This window comes from Mobula birostris, chromosome 8, assembly GCF_030028105.1.
Source record: "Mobula birostris isolate sMobBir1 chromosome 8, sMobBir1.hap1, whole genome shotgun sequence".
Lineage (NCBI taxonomy): Eukaryota > Metazoa > Chordata > Chondrichthyes > Myliobatiformes > Myliobatidae > Mobula > Mobula birostris.
The window spans coordinates 68,298,175-68,319,444 of NC_092377.1; the positions used below are offsets into that span (position 1 = coordinate 68,298,175).

The 21,270-nt window shown below is 40.6% G+C and overlaps 1 protein-coding gene across 5 annotated transcripts in view; it reads right to left on the reverse strand.

Moving 5' to 3' along the window:
* Positions 1 to 20,475, reverse strand: part of LOC140201367 (utrophin-like) — a 524,122-nt gene extending 503,647 nt beyond the window's left edge. For 3 of the 5 annotated variants that reach the window (XM_072265376.1, XM_072265377.1, XM_072265374.1), the window contains exons 1-2: positions 20,338 to 20,472; positions 7,680 to 7,877 (exon numbers count right to left, since the gene is read on the reverse strand). In XM_072265376.1, the coding sequence (XP_072121477.1) occupies positions 7,680 to 7,764 (85 nt within the window). In that variant the 5' untranslated portion in view covers positions 7,765 to 7,877; positions 20,338 to 20,472. Of the gene's footprint in view, positions 1 to 7,679; positions 7,878 to 17,898; positions 17,919 to 20,337 lie in introns of those variants that run through there. The other 2 variants (XM_072265375.1, XM_072265380.1) reach the window with 2 other exon arrangements.
* Positions 20,476 to 21,270: the final 795 nt, after the last annotated feature.

A 21,270-nucleotide genomic window follows, 5' to 3' on the forward strand; every position in this document is an offset into this window, starting at 1 on the left:
CATTTCTCTGCATCTTGCACTCTCCCAGATTTTGCCTGACCTGCTGATTATTTCCATTCTTTTTCATTTCAGGTATCCAGCAATTGCAATACTTTGCCTATTACAGTGCTATTTTTTTTTTGTTCTTGTTCTATTTATACTGTACACTAACAAATCATTTGGAATATAAAGTCTTTACCATACCCTCTCAACTGGCACCACCAGCTCTTATGACATTTTCTCTTGATCTTCAGGATATAAACAGGCATTCCTCACCTTTTTCCTGTCCCTCTTCCTCCTCCCCCCCAGCTCTGTGAATTAAACCATCCTTGATTCCTAACTTTTGTCAGTTCTGATAAAAAAAATCACCAAAGTCCTATCTAAATGACAGATGAGTGAAACTTCATAAGAAAAAAAATTGCAACTCAACTGTGAACACAGCCAAAACTGCAGCAAAGTCATATATACTTTTACTTTCAGAAATCTGTAAACATAAGTATATTAACATTTGGGGAGGGTAAAGCTTAATTGACACAAACAATAATTATGGTTAAAACACTGTTATTGAATTCATGTCTGAGTATTTAACTTTCATAACCATCTCTTCTCTCTGAAGACAAATTGCTTGATGTTATGAAAATTATCACATTAATCCATGGACGAGATCGTTTCCGTTTGCAGGGACTCTTGCAGGAACAAGTAGTGGCTCTGGTTAATTGGCCCATCAGTTAAATGGGGCAGCCGCTTATTTGGAACAATGCTTGAAGGACAAAATCTATTCAAAGAAATGCTGGGATTCCCTTTGTTTATTGGGACACTGTGGCACTTAATTGGGACAGGTGACTATTGCCGAGCAGTTTCTAACTAGCATCAGTCACATGCACTTCTGTGGCCATTAGACACTACGCCAAGACTCAAGCATATAGTTTTTAATTAACATCAGTTGCTCGAGTCCAAAAAGCAGCAATTTTTAATCACTGTTAGTTGGTGAGAAATAAGCAGCAAGACAATTCAGAATGGTTTTACTCATTGGGTTTCAAGCATTCAGGCTTGAAGATGCCAGAAATGGCCAGAAGTGAAAATGAAACGGTTTCACTATTTCAACAAGTTAGGAACGATGAAGAATTTGAAGGATGCGATCGTTGACAGGATTGTATGAAGGCAGTCCACTATCTGCACAAGGTGTCTGCATGGAGTTTGTTCATATACAGACAAAAGAATGCAATGCACATAAAGTCCTCCGTCGATAAGTATTTGGAACTAATACCATTTTATAGTACTGCAGTAGTATTTGTTGTATTCTAATTTGTTCTGTATTTAAATACATAACTGCCTCTCAGTTTAGCCTGCTGGTGGTGTAGTGGCATCATTGCCGGACTTTGGAGCGAAGGCTCCTGAGTTCAAATCCAGTCGGCTCCCTTGCATACTTTCTGTACGTACTGGGTTGAGCACCAAGCTAGCAACTCGGCCTCGTAAAAATAAGAACCCCTGCTAAAAAAAAACATCAAATGATGGCATCCCAGTGACTCCACTCGGAGTTAAGGGCTTTCTCTACTCAGTTTGTCTTTTTAACTATTTCCATGAAACTTCGGCTAAATGGGGCAGCTGCTTAATTGGGCCAAATGTACTGGTCCCAACGTGTACCAATTTTAAACCAGAATCCGCTATATCTTCAGCCTGGGATTAGGGAAGGGAACAGCAATCAGTAGGAGTGTTGAAGAGAAAGAATTCACCTTGAACAGTTTAAAAATGGTAATCATAGACAATCCACTTGTTATTTTTCCATTTGCTATAGCATTCACCAATTTTTTAAAAAGTTTGCAACCAAAACAGGCCTGAGATCATCAAAGGTCATTCGTCAATTTCCATTTACCTCAAACAGCAACATGTTCTCCAACAGAAGACACAAAGTATTTTTTTAAATCTGAAAAGAGGACATGGGTCTGCATTCTCTCAAAGCAGCAGTCTTGCTCAGTTCTTTTACCATGAATGCATGTAACTCAGCAAATTCCATCATGGGTTGGGTAGCTATTAATACACTAAAATCTACATTGCATAAATTTATAAATAATTCTGGGTGGATGCCAAAGCAGAAACAATTTTTTTTTTAAAAAAGACTTTTGGAACATGAGGGGTATAAATAGGGTAATTGAAAAGAGATATTCTCCACTGAGGTTGGGTGAGACTAGAACTGGAGATCATAGGTTAAGGATAAAAGATGAAATAATTAAGAACCAACTTCTACACTCAAAGGGTGCTCTGAGTGTGGAACAAGCTACCAGTGGAAGTGGCAGATGCAGGTTTGACTGCAACAAGAAGTTTGGATAAGTACACGGATGGGAGGACTATGTTCCAGGTGACGGTCGATGGGACTAGGAAGAACAACAGTTTGGCATGCACTCTCTGCCTGAGAAGCATTTCGGATATTGAGTCATTAACAGATAGTGAATAGATTGCTAAGGTTAGCTACTGACTTTTTCATCTGCAGTGTTTGAGATCATCCATTGTTGATAAAGTGGTCTTCAACAGATAAGCAGTCATTAGGTCTTGATTCTTGGTACAAGTAAAGAAGATGCCCACAGCACTGTACATGTACTTTTACTGCTGTAATTGTCACAAATAGCCTAAGAAAGTGAAACTGGCACACTTTCAGAAAGTCAGAGCTATCAACACATCCAACCGCTTTTCCTTTAACTGAGCCATATTTCAACCACATTTTTAAGCAGAGTATAATAAATAACCAAGAAATTAATATGAATATAAAACCAGATTCACAAAATACATTTTCAACAGAAACGGTGGTAGTGCATGGAATCAACTATCAAAGAAAGTAATGAACACGGGTATAATTACAACCTTTGATAGGCATTTGGACACATACATGTTCAGAAGAGGACAGAGAAACATAATGCAAACACAGGAAGATGCAACTAACTCAACGGGCATACCGGTCAGTATGGAGCAAAGGGCCCATTTCCATGCTGTGAACACTATGAAACTCAATTTAAAAGTACCCTGCACTCCATTACCTCCCAGCTTCCCTCACCTGTATCTCCAAAACGACCCTCACACTCACCCTCCCCCATGCTCAGACTTATGGCAGTTAAAAGGTCTATGAAAATAACTATAATTCAATTCCAAAACCTTCATTGCTAATAACACCAAAATTTAATTAGTTTATTAAAAACGTTCAAGTCAATGCTCAAAATAGCTTGACGCATCTCAAGGAAATAGCTATTTAAAAAGCAAAATAACTACTTCAGGAAAAGTCTCCAAACTTTAATCTTCATTAACCTTTTCAGTGGATACCATGGAGCTTCAGGGGAAAGCTTAACCCCGTATTCTTATTAATTTCAACTTGCTGTTCCAAGTTGTGAGATAATGAAAAAAAACAGGCACCAAGATCAATATGGTTCCCTTCTAGCCCACAAAATTTGAAAATAATAATATTGGTAAATTTTTAAATAGATATGTGAATGTGTATCTCTATATACACAAATTTTATATATTTTTTACACACACACACACACAGGCCATTTTCTTCAGTACACCTGCTCGTTAATGCAAATATCTAATCAGCCATTCATGTGGCAGCAACTCAATGCATAAAAGCATGCAGACATGGTCAAGAGTTTCAGCTGTTGCTCAGACCAAACATTAAAATGGAGAAGAAATGAGATCCAAGTGACTTTGACCATGATCACTGGTGCCAGATAGGGTGGTCTGAGCATCTCAGAAACCACTGATCTGGGGTTTTCACACACGACGGTCTCTAGAGCTTACACAGAATGGTATGAAAAACAACAAAAAACATCCAGTGAGCAGCAGCTCCCTGGTTAACAGGAGAGGTAGAGGAGGATGGCCAGACTGGTTCAAGCTGACAGCAAGGCAACAGTAACTCAAATAACCACACGTTACCACAGTGGTGTGCAGAAGAGCCTCTGAATACACAACACATTGAACCTTGAAATGGATGGGCTTAAGCAAGAGAAGACCACAAACATTCACACACACACGAATACAACATGATCAACCATCTTTCTGTATATTCACTGTGCCATATATCAATGGCACTTACGTTTCCTTGTTAAACAAAGCATCCAGTTTCATACCGGCCAAGCCCCAAAATGGTGGCAACTTAGAATCTGATCCTTCCCCACAGACTTTGTAGTGGCTGCACCAAACCTCAGTGTACTCCTCAGCAGGTTCTCCTGTGCTATGTAAGTTAACACCATTCACTTATAGATATCTTATTGCACTGGAATCATGACGTTTGTCTCTGCATGTATCCCTGGGAACACAGTGCATCAGAGTGCTCTCTATTATGTAGTTGCTTGGAATGAGCAGCCAATTCCTGAATTTTTTAGCACACGTACAGTACAAGTGGACAATAGCCTCATACACATCACAGCCATCTTTAACCATCTGCTCAGGAAATAAGGGTCCAGTATGTCCTCCCAAGGAGCCTGAAGTACACTCTGTGCTGACCATTCCCTGGTGGACTTGTGGTCAAAAGTGCTCCTCTGCAGAAACACTTCCACTAAGAGGGTCCTGGTGAAAGGTCTCAGCCCAAAATGTCGAACGTGCTCTTTTCCATAGATAATGTCTGGCCTGCTGAGTTCCTCCAGCATTTTGTGTCTTGTTACTTAGATTTCCAGCATCTGCTCATTTTCTCTTGTTTGTGAGTTCCACAAAGGAGAGGTTGTGCAGCAAGGCCCAGCCGTATGGAATATGATGTAGCGATGAAGCTCACCCTAGCCAAAGAAAGGTAGAAACTCAGCAAGGCGTGACACTTTGTGTACCTGAGCTCTCAGCTTGATGCAGCTGCACACAAAGGTGAACATTATGTCTAGGGTTATACAAGGTAAATTTCTCCCCAGTTTCTCTATGGATTTGTACATCACAACCCAATGAAAACAATTCATCCTTGATCTCCAGATGAAACAGCAGATGTCTCAGGTGAGGTACAGCACACCTGCCCCATATACCGTAACAGAGAGTACACCTTGCACCTGATGACAAGGTTTTTCCCAGCATCAAGGCGTGCCATTCCCACTTGCAACAGTTTTTTTTTTGTTTTACCTTCGTTGTCAGCCTCAACCAATTCTTGCCACAAACTAAAGTCCCTCAAACCAGATTCCCAGCAACTTCAGGTAGTCAGGTGTAATGATGATGTGTCACGCCAAGAGCACGGCCTCATTCTTACGGATATTAGCTCTGGTGCCCAAGCTGGTGAACATACTTCAATAGCCATTGTCACCTCGCTGATGCCTATGTTTCCTCCAGATGGATTTATCCAGAGATTCTGTACAATGCAAACAAGACACAGGAACACGGGCAACCTTCCCTCGTTCCAGATTTAATGCGGAAGCTTTCTGTTTAAACAGCTCATAGATACAATTGTTAACCAGTACGATTTAAGACATGATTGGAATTCCATCTCCATATACTTCTCACAGGAATTCTCAAGAAAATCCTCCTCTCCCATATCCTTATTTGACTATCAAAATAATGTGGACAATTAACGTGTATCCTTTTTTGATTTCTGATTCTGGAGTGTTGCATAACTGATATAATCAGAGATCTGAAAATATTAAATCCAGTTAAAGTAAAGAATCGTTAAAATTTCCAAAGAGATCAGCGGAAATTGTTTCACCACAAATCTTTATAAAGCAACAGCATATTGAATTTGGACTTCAAAGGAATACAAGTGCTCTTTCCGTCTATTAACTAAAGTTAGACTCACATTTTTTCTTAATCCTGGTGCTGCATAACCAATTAAAATTCTTTGAAGTATAGTCCATGTTGTAATAAAAGGAGCGGTGAGAGGCAATTTGACTTCAGGGTCCCACTAATATCATTGAATACCATGCCCAAATCAACAGCTGTAAGTGTGGATTGAGGGACAAATATTGGCTGTAATATTCATGGGAAAATCCCTGCTCTTCTCTGACATATTTAATAATGGCATCTTTTAGTTCTCTCTCAAGGGATAAGTTTATCAGAACCAGATTAATTATTGCTGACTTGTACGACGTGAGATTTGCTATTTTGCAAGAGCAGGACAGTGTAAAGATACTATAAGCAACAAAATAGTGCAAAGTGAAAAGAAATAACAAGGTAGTGTTCATAAATTGTTCAGAAATATGATTGGGGAGGGGTAAAAGCGGTTTCTGAATAATTGAGTATGGGTCTTGAGGCTCCCTGATATTAGTAACAAGGGGCACACCCCGAAAGGTGCTTAGTGATACGTACCACTTTCTTGAGGCACCACTTCTTGAAGATGGTCTCAACGGTGGGGAGTGTTGTGCTGGTAATGCATCTGGTCGAGTCTACAATCCTCAGCAGCCTCTTTCATTCCTGTGCTCTGGAGCCTCCATACCAAGTGGTGATGCGACCAGTCACGGAGATTTTCCAGAGTCTTGGTGGCATACAAAATCTACTCAAACTACTAATTCGGTAGAGTCACTAGCACGCGTTCTTCATGACTGCATCAATGTGACGGGCCCAGGACAGATCCCCTGAGATGCTGACCCCTAGAAACTTGAAGTTGCACATCCTTTCACAACTAACCCTTCAATGAGGACTGGTGTGTAATCTCCCAACTTCCCCTTCCTTAAGTCAACAATCAATTCCTTGGTGTTGCTGGCATTGAATGTAAGGTTGTTGTCGAGACTGCACTCAACCAGCTGATCTCACTCCTCTATACTTTCTTAATGACATCTGAAATTCTACTTAACACCAGAGTTTACAGATGGCAGTTGAGCTGTGCTTAGCCACAGAGGAATGAGTGTAGAGAGTAGAACAATGGGCTCAGCCTGCTTATGTGATGTATGCTTGGTTTGATTGCCAGCAAGGAGGAGATGTTATGAGCGACCCACATTAACTGTGGCCGCTTAACAAGGACGTTGGGGATTAAGTTGTAAAGGAAGATACAGTCTCAGATTTTGAAACTTGGCAAAACTATTGACAGGCATTTCATCCAAAAAGAAATAGAATACCTCTCCCCCAATACTGCATTAAAATAAGTGCTCAGCTCTAAAAGTCATATCATTACTGTAGTCACCTCATAACTTAAGTGCAATTATTCCAACTTTCCTTGCTGTCTTCCCATCAGATGTAAATTTAAGCACAGATGCTGGGCAACTCTGAAGACTCACTAAAGAGATGAGGCAGTATGTGATATACATCCATAAAAGCTTTTTGATAAACATTTTTTTGGCTCACAGATGAGTAACAGACACTACCTGAATGCACAGATAAAGCACAAAACGGGAAGTGAAGCACGAAGAGAAGGAGAAATCAAAAAGCTAGAGCAGAGACTGTTACAACTACATTGACAAAAATCACCTGAAAACCATCACCAAAACAAGATCTGATCATACATGTAATGCTTCAGTTATTTTTTGAATTAAACTCAAACCACAAAACATTGAGAACATGTCTCAACATGTCACCACCAAACTTAACGGGTGTAAAGCCATCCTCAAATAACAGATAACCCGACATTTCTCTCCAACAATTCTGCAACAAATAAGGCCTGCTTGGTTTTGAGCGAAGTCACATCCAATAGCAACATATTGTGATGAGATCCAGGTCTGTAGTTGCATATTTATTGCACCTGGAAGATCAACGATTCACAACCCTAAACTGTGATTTCTCAAATCAATCTGAACACAATAAATTTTACTCAGACCTACCTGATCTCCATCTGATAATATCACCAAACTCATTCACAGGACTCGCACTGTCACCACTTCCTCCCCCAGCTGCAACCTTGGCCATAATAAATGCTGACAGCCCAAACCCACAGTTGGGCCAGAAAACTTGTCAATCTTCAGACGGATTTCCTCTGAACTTTCTTCACATGTATTGCTTCTAGTTAGGTGCTGCAACAACTGAATGAGAAAGAAAGATAGATAATAAAAGATGTTATTTTGGAAAGCAATGGAATACGTAAATATTTAAAGAGATTACATACATATTGATACTCTTCATTCATATGCAGTTATAATCTCTCAATCATACTGATTAGTCTTCAAAACATCAAACGTTTTTAAAAATACAATCATTTAAAAAGCACACACACCCTTAACATGTCACTAAGCACCTTAAAAGATAAATTACTTTCTAAATAGTTGCCATGCTGACATAAGCACAAATACCACTTTTTTTGCACAGCAGAATATAAATGGTAACATAAGAAATTCACCACAAGTAACCAGTGTGGTGTGAGCTGGAGACAAAAGTTGTTCAAGGTAATGCTAGGACAGCGGCACAGTTGGGGCAGCAATGCACATTGAATTCTGACTTCCAGTACGATCGATGAATAGTTTGCAGGCTCTCCTTATGACTCGCCAGTTTCCTCCAAGGACTCCGGTCTCCATAAGACCACAAGATTTCAGAGAAGAAATTGAACCACTGAGTCCGCTCTGCCATTCAATCATGGCTGACGATTATTTTTAATCTCTTTCTCCTGCCTTTTGATGGAACCAAGTCTGTCAGCCCACCTGGTCTGCCCTGCTTATTCAGTACCCATTTACACTAATTCAATGCCAGTGCTTTCACAACATTTCCATCAGCTTCCACAGATTTGACAAGTTGCTTACATTCTACAACCTGAGCATCTCTTCACCCTTTAACTAACGAAGAACCTGTCAATTTCTGCCTTATACACGCCCATCAACTTGGCCTCCACTGCCCTCTGTAGAAACAAACTCCACAGGTTTACCACAGCATGACAGCAATAGCAGTTAGCACAAAGCCTTACAGAGCTAATGATCACAAATCGAGGTTCATACCTGCTGCTATCTGTACGGAACTTGTACGATACCACCCCCCACCCCCACTCCCACCGGCCACCCACCACAATGACCGCATGGATTTCCTCCAGGTACTGCAGTTTCCTCCACCTTCCAAAAGAAGGTGTACAGTTCGGGTTAGTGAGATGCAAGATGTGGGCATGCTACGTTGGTGCAGGAAGCATGGCGTGCCTCAAGTACCAAGCTCTGACGGTGCTGGTCATTGACACAACAAACTTTACCATAGGTTTCGATTTACTTTTTTTTTGGCATGTGCCTGCATGCATGCGAGTCTGTGCGTGTGCGTGCGTCCGTGATGATGTCTTTTTCATGACTTTTGATAGGTTTCGATTTACATTTGACAAATAAAGTAAATCAAATCATCTGTATCCTTTGGTTGAAGAAGTTTCTCATTTTAGTTTTAAAGGCGCATCCCATTCTTAGGTTGTGCCTCAGATCCAAGACCCTCACACCAATGGAAACATCCTCTATCCGAACTTTTCAGTATTTCCTCCGGATGTTCACTCAAGCTGAGAGGCAAATCCATCACGGTAAACTGCCCCTAGCATGTCACTATTTCTACCAATAACTATTCTTTTCTTGATATGGCGCTTCCATTGGTTTACCAACTTTTAATTATGGATTGGTGGTGGCGAGAATTAACAGTTTCAAATTTCTGAGTTGACATCTACTTTTCATGATTTTTATTAACCACCTGGATGTGGGGGTAGAAGGGTGGGTTGGCAGGTTTGCAGATGACACAAAGGTTGGTGGTGTTGTAGATAGTGTAGAGGATTGTCAAAGATTGCAGAGAGACATTAATAGGATACAGGAGTGGGCTGAGAAGTGGCAGATGGAGTTCAACCCAGAGAAGTGTGAGGTGGTACACTTTGGAAGGACAAACTCCAAGGCAGAGTACAAAGTAAATGGCAGGATACTTGGTAGTGTGGAGGAGCAGAGGGATCGCGGGGTACATGTCCACAGATCCCTGAAAGTTGCCTCACAACTAGACAGGGTAGTTAAGAAAGCTTATGGGGTGTTAGCGTTCATAAGTCGAGGGATAGAGTTTAAGAGTCGCGATATAATGATGCAGCTCTATAAAACTCTGGTTAGGCCACACTTAGAGTACTGTGTCCAGTTCTGGTTGCCTCACTATAGGAAGGATGTGGAAGCATTGGAAAGGGTACAGAGGAGATTTACCAGGATGCTGCCTGGTTTAGAAAGTATGCATTATGATCAGAGATTAAGGGAGCTAGGGCTTTACTCTTTGGAGAGAAGGAGGATGAGAGGAGACATGATAGAGGTGTACCAGATAATAAGAGGAACAGATAGAGTGGATAGCCAGCACCTCTTCCCCAGGGCACCACTGCTCAATACAAGAGGACATGGCTTTAAGGTATGGGGTGGGAAGTTCAAGGGGGATATTAGAGGAAGGTTTTTTTACTCAGAGAGTGGTTGGTGCATGGAATGCACTGCCTAAGTCAGTGGTGGAGGCAGATACACTAGTGAAGTTTAAGGGACTACTGGACAGGTATATGGAGGAATTTAAGGTGGGGGCTTATATGGGAGGCAGGGTTTGAGGGTCAGCACAACATTGTGGGCCGAAGGGCCTGTACTGTGCTGGACTATTCTATGTTCTATCTCCAAAGACCAGTCACAAAGATGACACCCAACACTTCTGCTTTTTCAGAATCTTAAAAATGTTTGGCATGTCGCCAAATCCTCCAACAAAATTATATAGATGCATTCATTGTACATGGTATCCTGACTGGTTGCCTGGTTGTACAGCAGTTCCAGTGAACTGAAACACAAAGGGCCATATATCTGTGTACACAGACTGCTTCAGCATGGTTATAACCATCTGTACCAAAAACATCGACATGGGCCCTGTCTCAAGTAAGGAGCATCTATTTTCAATGATCCCTGATATCCAGATCATGCGCTCTGCTCACTGTTACTATCAGACCAAAATTACAGCAACCTTCTGTCCCACATCACCAGGTTCAGAAACAGCTGCTTTCTTACAACCATCAGCTTCTTGAACCAATTGACACAACTCAAATCCAATCTCATCAATGTAACATTTCTGACTACTGACTTGTTTCTAATTGTGTTTTTGCACCAATGTCTAATTTTGAAGTCTTTTTCTTCATTGTCTTGTATAATTTACAGTGTATTCAATGGTGTTGTCTGAACCTACCTCGCAATGACGCTGCAAATTTATTTTTTTTTGTGCCTATGACAACAAACTCAGACTTAAGTGTGGACCGAGTTACAAACAATTTACTGAACAAATGCTGATTCTATGTTGGTACTTACGGCTCAGATCAGCTTTACCCCAAGCAATTATTTACACCCAATATGGCCCCTCTTTATCATAATCTACTCCTTCGTGATTACATTAAGCCTCTACTAGAGTTGTGAGACATTATAAGTTCTTCCAACACTTGGTAAATTAATAACATAATATTAATTTTAATATATTAATCAATAACATTCCATTTCAGCATTTTGGAGAGAAAATGAAAAATCCCTCTGCAATTTTTAAAACTTATATCACCCTCCAAGTGATTCCTCTTTGCAACTCAAGATTATTCGAGCTTTGCAAATTGTTGTATCCCCTTAATTCTGTCACAATTGCAGCGAATTGTTCTTGCTCTTTTGACAATGCTTCAACCATCCATGGTAAAGAAACCCACAAAAAGTACATGATAAGAAGAGTAGCACACACAAAATGCTGGAGGAACTGAGCAGGTCAGACCATAAAGAGGGTTCCTGATGAAGGGTTTTGGTCTGAAACATCAGCCGCTTATTCCCCTCCATAAATATTGCCTGACCTGCTGAGTTCCTCCAACATCTTGTCTGTGTTACTCCGCATTTCCAGCATCTGCAGAATTGCTTGTATTTTATTCTTAACAATATAAAACATAGACAATAAAGTGGGCAAAATTAAATACAATAAAATTTGCATTACTACCTTTATTATTTAAGTATCTACCACAGCAAATATCTGCTCTTCACTTTGTTAATTATTGTCTGAGGATATCCGGTGACCAGTAGTGTGCCTCAGGGATCTGTTCTGGGGCCCCTACTCTGCGATTCTTATAAATGACCTGGGTGAGGAAGTGGAGGGATGGGTTAGTAAACTTGCTGATGACACAAAGGTTAGGGGTGTTGTGGATAGTGTGGAGGGCTGTCAGAGGTTACAGCGGGACATTGATAGGATGCAAAACTGGTCTGAGCAGTGGCAGATGTAGTTCAACCCAGATAGTGTGAAGTAGTTCATTTTGGTAGGTCAAATATGATGGCAGAATATAGTATTAATGGTTAGACTCCTGGCAGTGTGGAGGATCAGAGGGATAATGGGGTCCAAGTCCATAGGACACTCAAAGCTGCTACGCAGGCCGACTCTGTGGTTAAGGCGGCATACGGTGCATTGGCCTTCATCAACTGTGGGATTGAGTTTAGGAGCCGTGAGGTAACATTGCAGCTATTTTGGACCCTGGTCGGACCCCACTTGGAGTACTGTGCTCATTTCTGGTCACCTCACTATAGGAAGGACATGGAAACCATAGAAAGGGTGCAGAGATTTTCGAGGATGTTGCCTGGATTGGGGAGCATGCCTTATGAGAATAGGTTGAGTGAACTCGGCCTTTTCTCCTGGGAGCGACGGAGGATGAGAGGTGACTTGATAGAGGTGTACAAGATAATGAGAGGCATTGATCGTGTGGATAGCCAAAGGCTTTTCCCCAGGGCTGAAATGGCTAGCATGAGAGGGCATAGTTTTAAGGTGTTTGGAAATAGGTACAGAGGAGATGTCAGGGGTAAGTCTTTTTTACGCAGAGTGGTGAGTGCGTGGAATGGGCTGCTGGCAGCGGTGGTGGAGGCAGAAATGACAGGGTCTTTTAAGAGACTCCTGGATGGCTACATGGAGCTTAGAAAAATAGAGGGCTATGGGTAAAGCCTCGGTAGTTCTCAGGTAGGGACATGTTCAGCACAGCTTTGTGGGCCGAAGGGCCCGTATTGTGCTGTATGTTTTCTATGTTTCTACATTCTACATTTTGGTTTTTTATACTTTGCAACAAAACAAAGATGTTCAAGATATCAAGTAATTCACCTGCCTGTTCTTCAGGCTCAATTCTGTCTTCTGTATTTGAGTACTATTTTCCACATAATGAGTCACAGCTTTCTAAGTTGCCTTGTGTTCCAACTTTTGAAATCATACCTCCAATCTTCAAGTCAACCATAATGTCAATATCAAGCTTCAGCAGTCGCTATACAAACACTACATCCCATCTTTAAACAGTCAATGAAGTTTCCCTTCATTAATATCATATGTTTTGGTACGGCAATTGCTTCTTTTATCTATTTTATCTGACACCCAACTCAAACCACTGTCTTACACAGTAATAGCTGATTGTATTCAGTGGCTGAATGCAAGATATTATGACCGATCTCTCTGACTCTAGGTCATGGTAATGCTCTACCAATGATCCAGTTTCAAATAATCAGAATCCTGTGTGGGGAAAACAGGCAAAAAGCAAAATGTTCTATCAGAGAAAACTCAGCCCCTCGGATCTGAAATGTTTAATTTTTTGCAATATATTCAATCTAATTCTCCTTACTTTGGACCAACTCTCTAATTCCACTTAACACCATCTGGGTTCTACAATCCAACACTGATTTTACTAGTGTACCCAAAAAGTAGGCAAATATATTAGAATGACAGGCTTATTATCATTCTTGGTATGGTCAGTACCCAAAAGACAAGAAAAACAATTGTAAAAATATTCAGTGTTCAAATTTCCTGTTTTTTGTTGTTGTTGTTTGCAGTATTCAAATTTATTTGTTTTAGATTGCTAGAAAATCAGTCCTTAACTATCAGTCACTAGTATCAAAGTCTCATTATTTAGGCACAATGTAATTGAACAAGATCAATCTCTGTTTTTGGGTTAACACCAGTTGAGTTCCCACCTTCTCTGGCCAACAGTCCTAAGGATAGTGAGAAAACGCTGCACTAGAAAGAAATGCTGTGTTTTGATGACATGTTAAACCCAGGCTCCGTCTCAAGTTAAAAAATAACAGATCCCATGGCACCAAAGATAAACAGAGGAGTTTATCCTGATACTCTGACCAATGCTTAAGTTTGTGCATTTTTGTTGTGGTGCACAAATAGGTTCCCACACAGTTTACAATATTCATTATGCTTGCAAAGCTCATCAGTAGCTCCAAAGTTTATTCAGATGAATTCAAATCGTGAAAATACTAAGAAATTTCTTTGACTCCAAGTGGAGGCAGACTTCTTTCTGGCAGTATCATCCCAACCACTGCAAACTGTGGTTTGAAACACTGAGCAAGTTTTATTTCTCCCTGCAAATGGAGTAATAAGATTTCATGTAACATGAGAGGTTTGATCCAGCAGAAAATTATACACAAGTACTGAAAGTATACTTAGACTTGTAAACACAAATAAAATACGAGTACATTAAAAGAGTAGTGAACAATTAAGATTTTAGGATATTTGAAGTTTAGTTAAATTAAAGCTATTCTTCTTCCATATGTCTAATGACAACATTGTTTTATTGGTACCAAGATGGGGACAAACCCTGGTGGTGATCAGCATCTTCAGAATGAACCCTTAGCCTGCCTAGAATTCACCACACAAACCAGCTCTTGAATCTCTACTCATTCAAGTCTGCCCACCAACTACGTGTAATGATAACTTGTCTTGGTTAAAACCTGTGCTTTAATATGAAGGATCAATCATCTCTCTGACAAAAACAAAGCAGCAAGATATTCAAGTTGACAGAGATAGGGTTGATGGCTGCAAGATCCCAACTAAAGCTGATGGTAAGATGGACTCTCACCACAGCCTGTTGTTCATATCAATTCCACACCATACAATTTTCAGAGGTCAAACAGCCCAGGACAATTGAAAATTGATGTTGACACCATACTCTGAAATATACTTTGCAATGTAAATCAATGAAAGCCAAAATATGTTTGGATCACCAAGGCAGAAATCTTACTTCCCCAAACACAGCAATAGTGAAATAAAATAGGAGAAAACGCCTTTAGTAGTTCGCAGAATCGTTAACAAGCCTTCAAATGAGGAAGCTGTGCAAAGTCTTAAGCCTGTTTAATAATAGTTTAATAATAGTTCAGTTGGCAAAAAACACAAGACCTTCTAAAATATCAAATCTACTGCAGCAATTTATTGGGCTGCTTGCACTATTCTATAGTTCACTTCTCAGCTTATCGTCACCTGTTGCCCCAGTCCGTACAGTTTTCTTCAGTTTATCAGATTCTTGGCTCACCACTGCCCTCCACACTACTGTTCTCAACTTGCATCAAATCTAAACTTTAAACACAGGAGATTCAACACTGTCTCTTTAAACTTCCAGATCTGGGACCGATACTGCTCCCCAAATGGTTAACACCAATGACTGACAGAGCACCAATCAAGAAGCAACCAGCATTCACTCCCCCTACAAATTAAATGGCCAAGACTAGAGAGAAAGTAGAGATCAGGTAGAAATTAGTTACGAGTTCAACTGTAAACCATCAACAAATAACCTCTGCCAGAAACAACACAACATCAACCACAACCACAATTTGCTTCAAGTATTGTCGTCACTTAAATCACAACAAAAAGGAAATTCAGTACAAAGACAAAGTATTACACAGCTCCAGGGACCTGGGTTCAGACCTGGCTCTGAGTATTACTTGCGGATTTCAATTAGGAACCATGCTTTCCTCCTCCATCCTAGGGATGTGCTGATAACCAGATGCTGCAAATTACCCCTCAGTGGCAACAAGTGAAAAAGAAATTAACGTAGAGTTGATGGGCAAACAAGAGAACAACTTGCAAGGGTACAGGGAACAGATGGGAATGGGACTGATGTGATTTCTCTATTAGAAGGTGCCATGGACCTGATGGACGAAGTGAGTTTCTTTACATATCATACTAGGACATTCACCATTAAGTTACATTGTCAATGTGCTCAGGCATCAATCTTACATTACTAATCTCAACTGAGTTAAATAAACCCAAACTGTAATGGTCATATACAATCATTTCTGAATGGCTGCCTTTAATTTTACAGCCGATCGTTTACTTTGGGATAATTTCCATGAAAGCTCTCATGGTGCTTCACATCTGATAAGGAAAGTGTTGACATGCTTTTTGATCATGGTTAAGTATGATGGCCAAATTTATCTAGAATCAGAAATTGCCAGAATCCTAAGATTACCATACTAATTTGTGAATGCCATGCTCTTAATCAATGTGTCCTTTATAGAATTGAGTTCAGTACGCACTGGTATCAAACATGATTATATCAAATATCATTGCCCCAACAGTTTTCTCACCATGTTTCAACAATAAACTGTAGGCAGAACAGAACGACAGATCAATTTGTTCAAACTCCACTCCAGGAGCATGCACAAGCCATCAATCTACATGCAGAGATGACACATGTACCCATGTACCCATGTACATCATGTAAATCATTATCTTCACAGAGTTTGCCATCCACAAAAGATGCTTTACCCATATGCCCACTACAGAGCAGAAGACCAAATGACTAGCCAACCTAGAGCAGCATTTGGTCAGCTCTATTGGCCCATCACTAAATTCTCAAAACAGGCACTGTATATGGAGTTCTGTCAAAGCAAAGCATTAAATGGATAGAGAAATGTTTCAAAAACACTCAAGGCAAATATCACACATTCCTTCTAATTTTTTTGCATCATTTCACAACCAGAAACATTTTCTTTAATGATAACAAAAACTTTTCATCAATTGTGTAAAGTAATGCAAATCAGTTAACAGAATACGAAACAAATATGGACATTGTCAAAACCTTGGTAACATTACAAATCAGCAAATAATCTTTACCCACACACATTCCCGCCAACACCCGTTTCCAAATTAACTTCATTTTCTTTTGTTCATGAAAATGCATACCTTGATTAGATACAATATAACCAGAGTAATGAGATTGAAAAAAACACTACTCTTGTGTTTCAGTGGCCAAATCCTTATTCTGAAAAGTAAATGGAATTCCACAATCAGCAATCAAAATGCTGTGACTGAAGTTCTGGCTGTGTACCCAGCAGACTTCAAGCCAGTAATACTTCCTGAGAACAAACTGTGTGGAACATTAAAATACTCCACTGCTTTCGTGCGATTGAAGCGTTATGAATTAACTCCATTCGCAGAACAGGGAGCATTTGCAAGTTTTGTACATTTTCCATACTTCGGTTAGTTCAGCACATCTCTTCCGACTGCAGCAACACATTAAATATCGATACAAAAAGACGGGGGGGAGGAGTATATCATGAGTTAAAATGAAATCTTGACAATTTCACTTGAAATTGAGTATCTACATATTTCACATGGCAAAACACTTTTTTCTTCTTGAGATGGCCAACTGACAGCACCCCCAGAACCTAACCAAGGCACCATATTCATCCAGTTAGTCACTGCAAACCTTAAAAGCATGACATGACAAAAACTGAACCATCTACTCAACCTATCCACACACTCATTTCCAAAAGGAACCATGGAACATCAGGAAAGCAGTTTCTTCTCTCTCCTAGTCCAACAGCACAAAGGCCCAAAGAAGCAGATCAAATGCAAAACTATTCTAACTTAACAATGCATGCATCTTGGATCAACAATCCAGGCATAACTGAAATTTGAGCTTCAGCTTCATTGTACCCTCTCCAAAAAAAAATCCTTATACACTCACATCAAACAACCACCAGCCCAGCACAAGCAGTTTTGATCCATCATTGCCTATGAGACAGCACACAAAGAACTTAATAATTCTACACTGGAGGTCTGCGTACAGTATAAATTTGATCTGAAGTACTTAATTTCTGCCACTAGGTAGCACTTTGAGCACAACAATCACAAACAGTGAAGTTATTCTTTTTTTAAAAAATACCACGCCCAACCCAGAAAAGCTCCAGTTTGACTTAACACAGAACTGTTTGACTTCACAAATCAGACATTAAGGTCCTTGGACTTGCTCCAAAGCTTATGCAGTGCTTTTTAACTATCAGGATATAGCATGATGCCAAGTATAACTTTCACCAAAACTTCCCTCACCCATCAGAAGCCAGCATCCTGAAGTCCCCAGAAGAAAAGGGTTGAACATCTCTGCTCTCCTGCATTCCAAGGCACTGCACGGATAGGCTGACCACATATGCTTTAGACTACAAGCTTTATTACTTGGCATATTTGTGTTATTTGCACATTTTATGACGCACTGGATCTCGTCCAGTTACTCAGTGCGTTTATTCATTAAATACAGCTCAATTTAGTTTTCTCAAATTTAGTTTTAATTCAATTTTAATAAGAAACAAATTTTAATGAGTGACCACTTCAAAGATGGAATCTGTGCATTAAACTGTCATAAAATAGCCATTTGCTTTCAGAAATCCAAGGCATATCATAATAAAACATATTAATGAGTAACAATTCAAAATCGCTCAAAGTTATCTGATTACAGATCTTTAATGTCTTTAAAGAGCTATTTTAAATTGTTGGATATATTTATCAAAACCAATGCTATATTTTTGGCTGTAGTGGTTTAAACATCATTTAAAAAAACAACTGATGGAAAAATTAAAAGGACGCAACCAGTCACTTAACTACAACCATACATTATTCTGAAAGTCATCTAGTAAAATTGATCAAAGGTTGTGGACACCAGACTAAAATACATATCTAAGACAACTCAGCAAGAAAATGACTCATTTTATGTTAGATAGAAATTTTTAAAAATCTTAATAGGTGAAACTTATTGTCACAATGTTTTGAACACCTAGCTCCACCACACACACCGAACAGTCACTTAAGTTCAGTGTGATTTTGTCCTAAATGTGGCTTAGAGTCATTAAGTTCTGAAGAACACAATTAAAATTAAAAGCAAAACATGCTGACTGCAATTTATTTTAATTTTTTGAAACCAAAAGTAAATTATATTTTTTTTTAAATCCCCATCTTATGAAAAATTCTCATTGTGGATTAATTTGTGACAATTCAAAGGATAACATCTTGAAGAGGTTGCATTTAATATAAACTTGAAATTATATAACATGTAAATGTGAAAAACAGACCAAAGCACCTAACAAACAAATATAATGGGAAGTATGAGGAAGTCTGCAGACGCTGGAAATTCAAAGCAACATACAAAATGCTGGAGGAACTCAGCAGATCAGGCAGCATCTTTGGAAATAAATAGATAGTCTGACATTTCACACCAAGAACCTTCTTCAGAACTGAGAAGGAAGGGGAAAGAGTCCAGCTGAAAGGTGATAGGTAAAGCCAGGTGGATGGGAAAGGTCAAGGGCTGGAAAAGAAAGAATCTGATAGGAGAGGAGAATGGACCATGGGAGAAAGGGAAGGAGGATGGGACAAAGGGAAGGAGGATGGGACCCAGGGAGAGGTGATAAGTAGGTAAGTAGTAGCAAAAGATCACAGTAGAGAATAGAAGTGGGGTGATTTGTTTACTGGAAGGAGAAATCAATATTCATGCCTTGGGTGTTCCATGCAAGTTGGGGCTTTCGCCCAAGTAGTGAAATAAGAAGCCAGTCATAAAGGCAGTTTACAAGACAATAGTCAACAGGGAACAGAGGATCAGCAGGAGAATGCACAATTGCTGTCTGCAGTGGATTAATGACCTGGAGGCTTACAGTGCCACAGATGAAACCAGGGTCAAACACAGCAAACTAAATCTGAAACTTACAGTGAATTTTTGGGTTGAAGGAATGCATCCCTTTTACTTTAAACTTTTGTGTTACTCTCATCCCAGTTCACAGCTTTTTTAAAAAAACTGACTTTCTCAGACGAGAATATTGAACTTTTAAATCCATTTCTGTACACAAGTTAAGAACCTCAATATGTAGCGATCACAGAAACAAAGTTGGCCTTAACTGTCCTATCTCCTATATTATACAATCCAGATCAGGTACGAGAGATAAACCAGCGCACGGTCCTGGAACAGCAAGGAGTCAAAGCATGCTGAGCAGTCAAACCCTGACGGTTGTTTCATAGTCCCAAGAAAAGTTGAAGCAGGACCTTTTTGACACTTTGGAAAGAGTGTCGGCGTTTTGGTCTGCAATTCTACCATGTCCTCTACTCATTGCGAATAAAATGCAGAAAACATTGAAATACACAGGCAAGTTAACAAAGAGTTGGCCTCTTCCTGGGGAAAAAACTTGCTCTACACCAGAAAACAGCCTTCTCTCTTCGCCAACAATTTTCCCATTCTACTTCAGATCTTAAACCTTAATAATTTATTTTCATTTAGATCAACACCGCGGCGGAGTGGAAAGGGTTTGGAAGTTGATGAAACGAGATGGTAAGAGGCCAGATCTCGGGTTAATCCCGGTGTCCGGCGACTGACCGACCACAAAGCAGCGGCTCCGACATGCGGAGCGCATCCCAGAGTCGGCACAGCTCCAGCATCACACTCCCCTCACACACACAACCGTTCGCTCCCGCAGCCGATCGCGGCTCCCCGGCAACCTCAAGCACACTTACCTGCCGCTGCACCGCAAAGAGTTCGAGCAGCAAGCGAGCGGCGCCGGACGGAACCCCGCCTCCGCCCGGCTCATTCTCCGGCCGCAGTACCAATCCGCAAACCCTCGCGTCCTTCCGGTGGCCACGGTTCCCAATATGGCGTCGGACTTCACGTGACTGTCCGCTGTCAATCACCGCGCGCACCGGCCGGTGGGGTCGCCTCGCTGCTCGAGCTCACCTTCCCAGCTTCGGATTCATTCTGAAAGCGAGGGTTACTCGCAATTTCTTCCAACCCAGCAGCCCAACCAAAGGTTTTCCTGCGATCCGAGAGTCGCCCAGGGGGATCCTGCACCCAAGCGCCACCCAGCAAGCCAGTCCAGAGGTTTGCTGTGAAACGAGAGTCATCCAGCGAACTGACCCTCAGGTCCTCCTTGAATCCAAATCAGTCACCACGCTGAAACAAACAGATCAGCCAGTGACCACCAGCTTCCCCAAGGGTAAAACACACAATAAAACTGGAGGAATTCAGCGGGTCAGACAACACCTATGGAGGGTATGCCTTTTTCCAGCACAAACGTGCTGCCTCACTCACAACTCTCCTCCTATATTTTGCGTTTTGCTCCAAAGTCTGGCATCTGCCGTCTCTGGTGTCATCAATAACCAACCCCACCCTCCCTGGTTCACCCACAAACCCAGGGGTCCATTCGTGAATCAAAGGTCACCCTTAAACCCAGTAGTCTGCTGTCAAGTCAAAGGTGAATCAAAATTGTGCTCCAAATTTTGTTGTTATATTGTGACCTAGAGTCAGGCTACAATGCATGTGTCACTCCTTGTCCTGTCCTCAATTATTTGTCATTCATTTCACTTATCTGAGTGCAAAATACTTGAGATGTTGAAATAAATTCAGGAAATACAGGATCTACTTAGCAAATTAGATAGTGCCTGTTGTGAAAG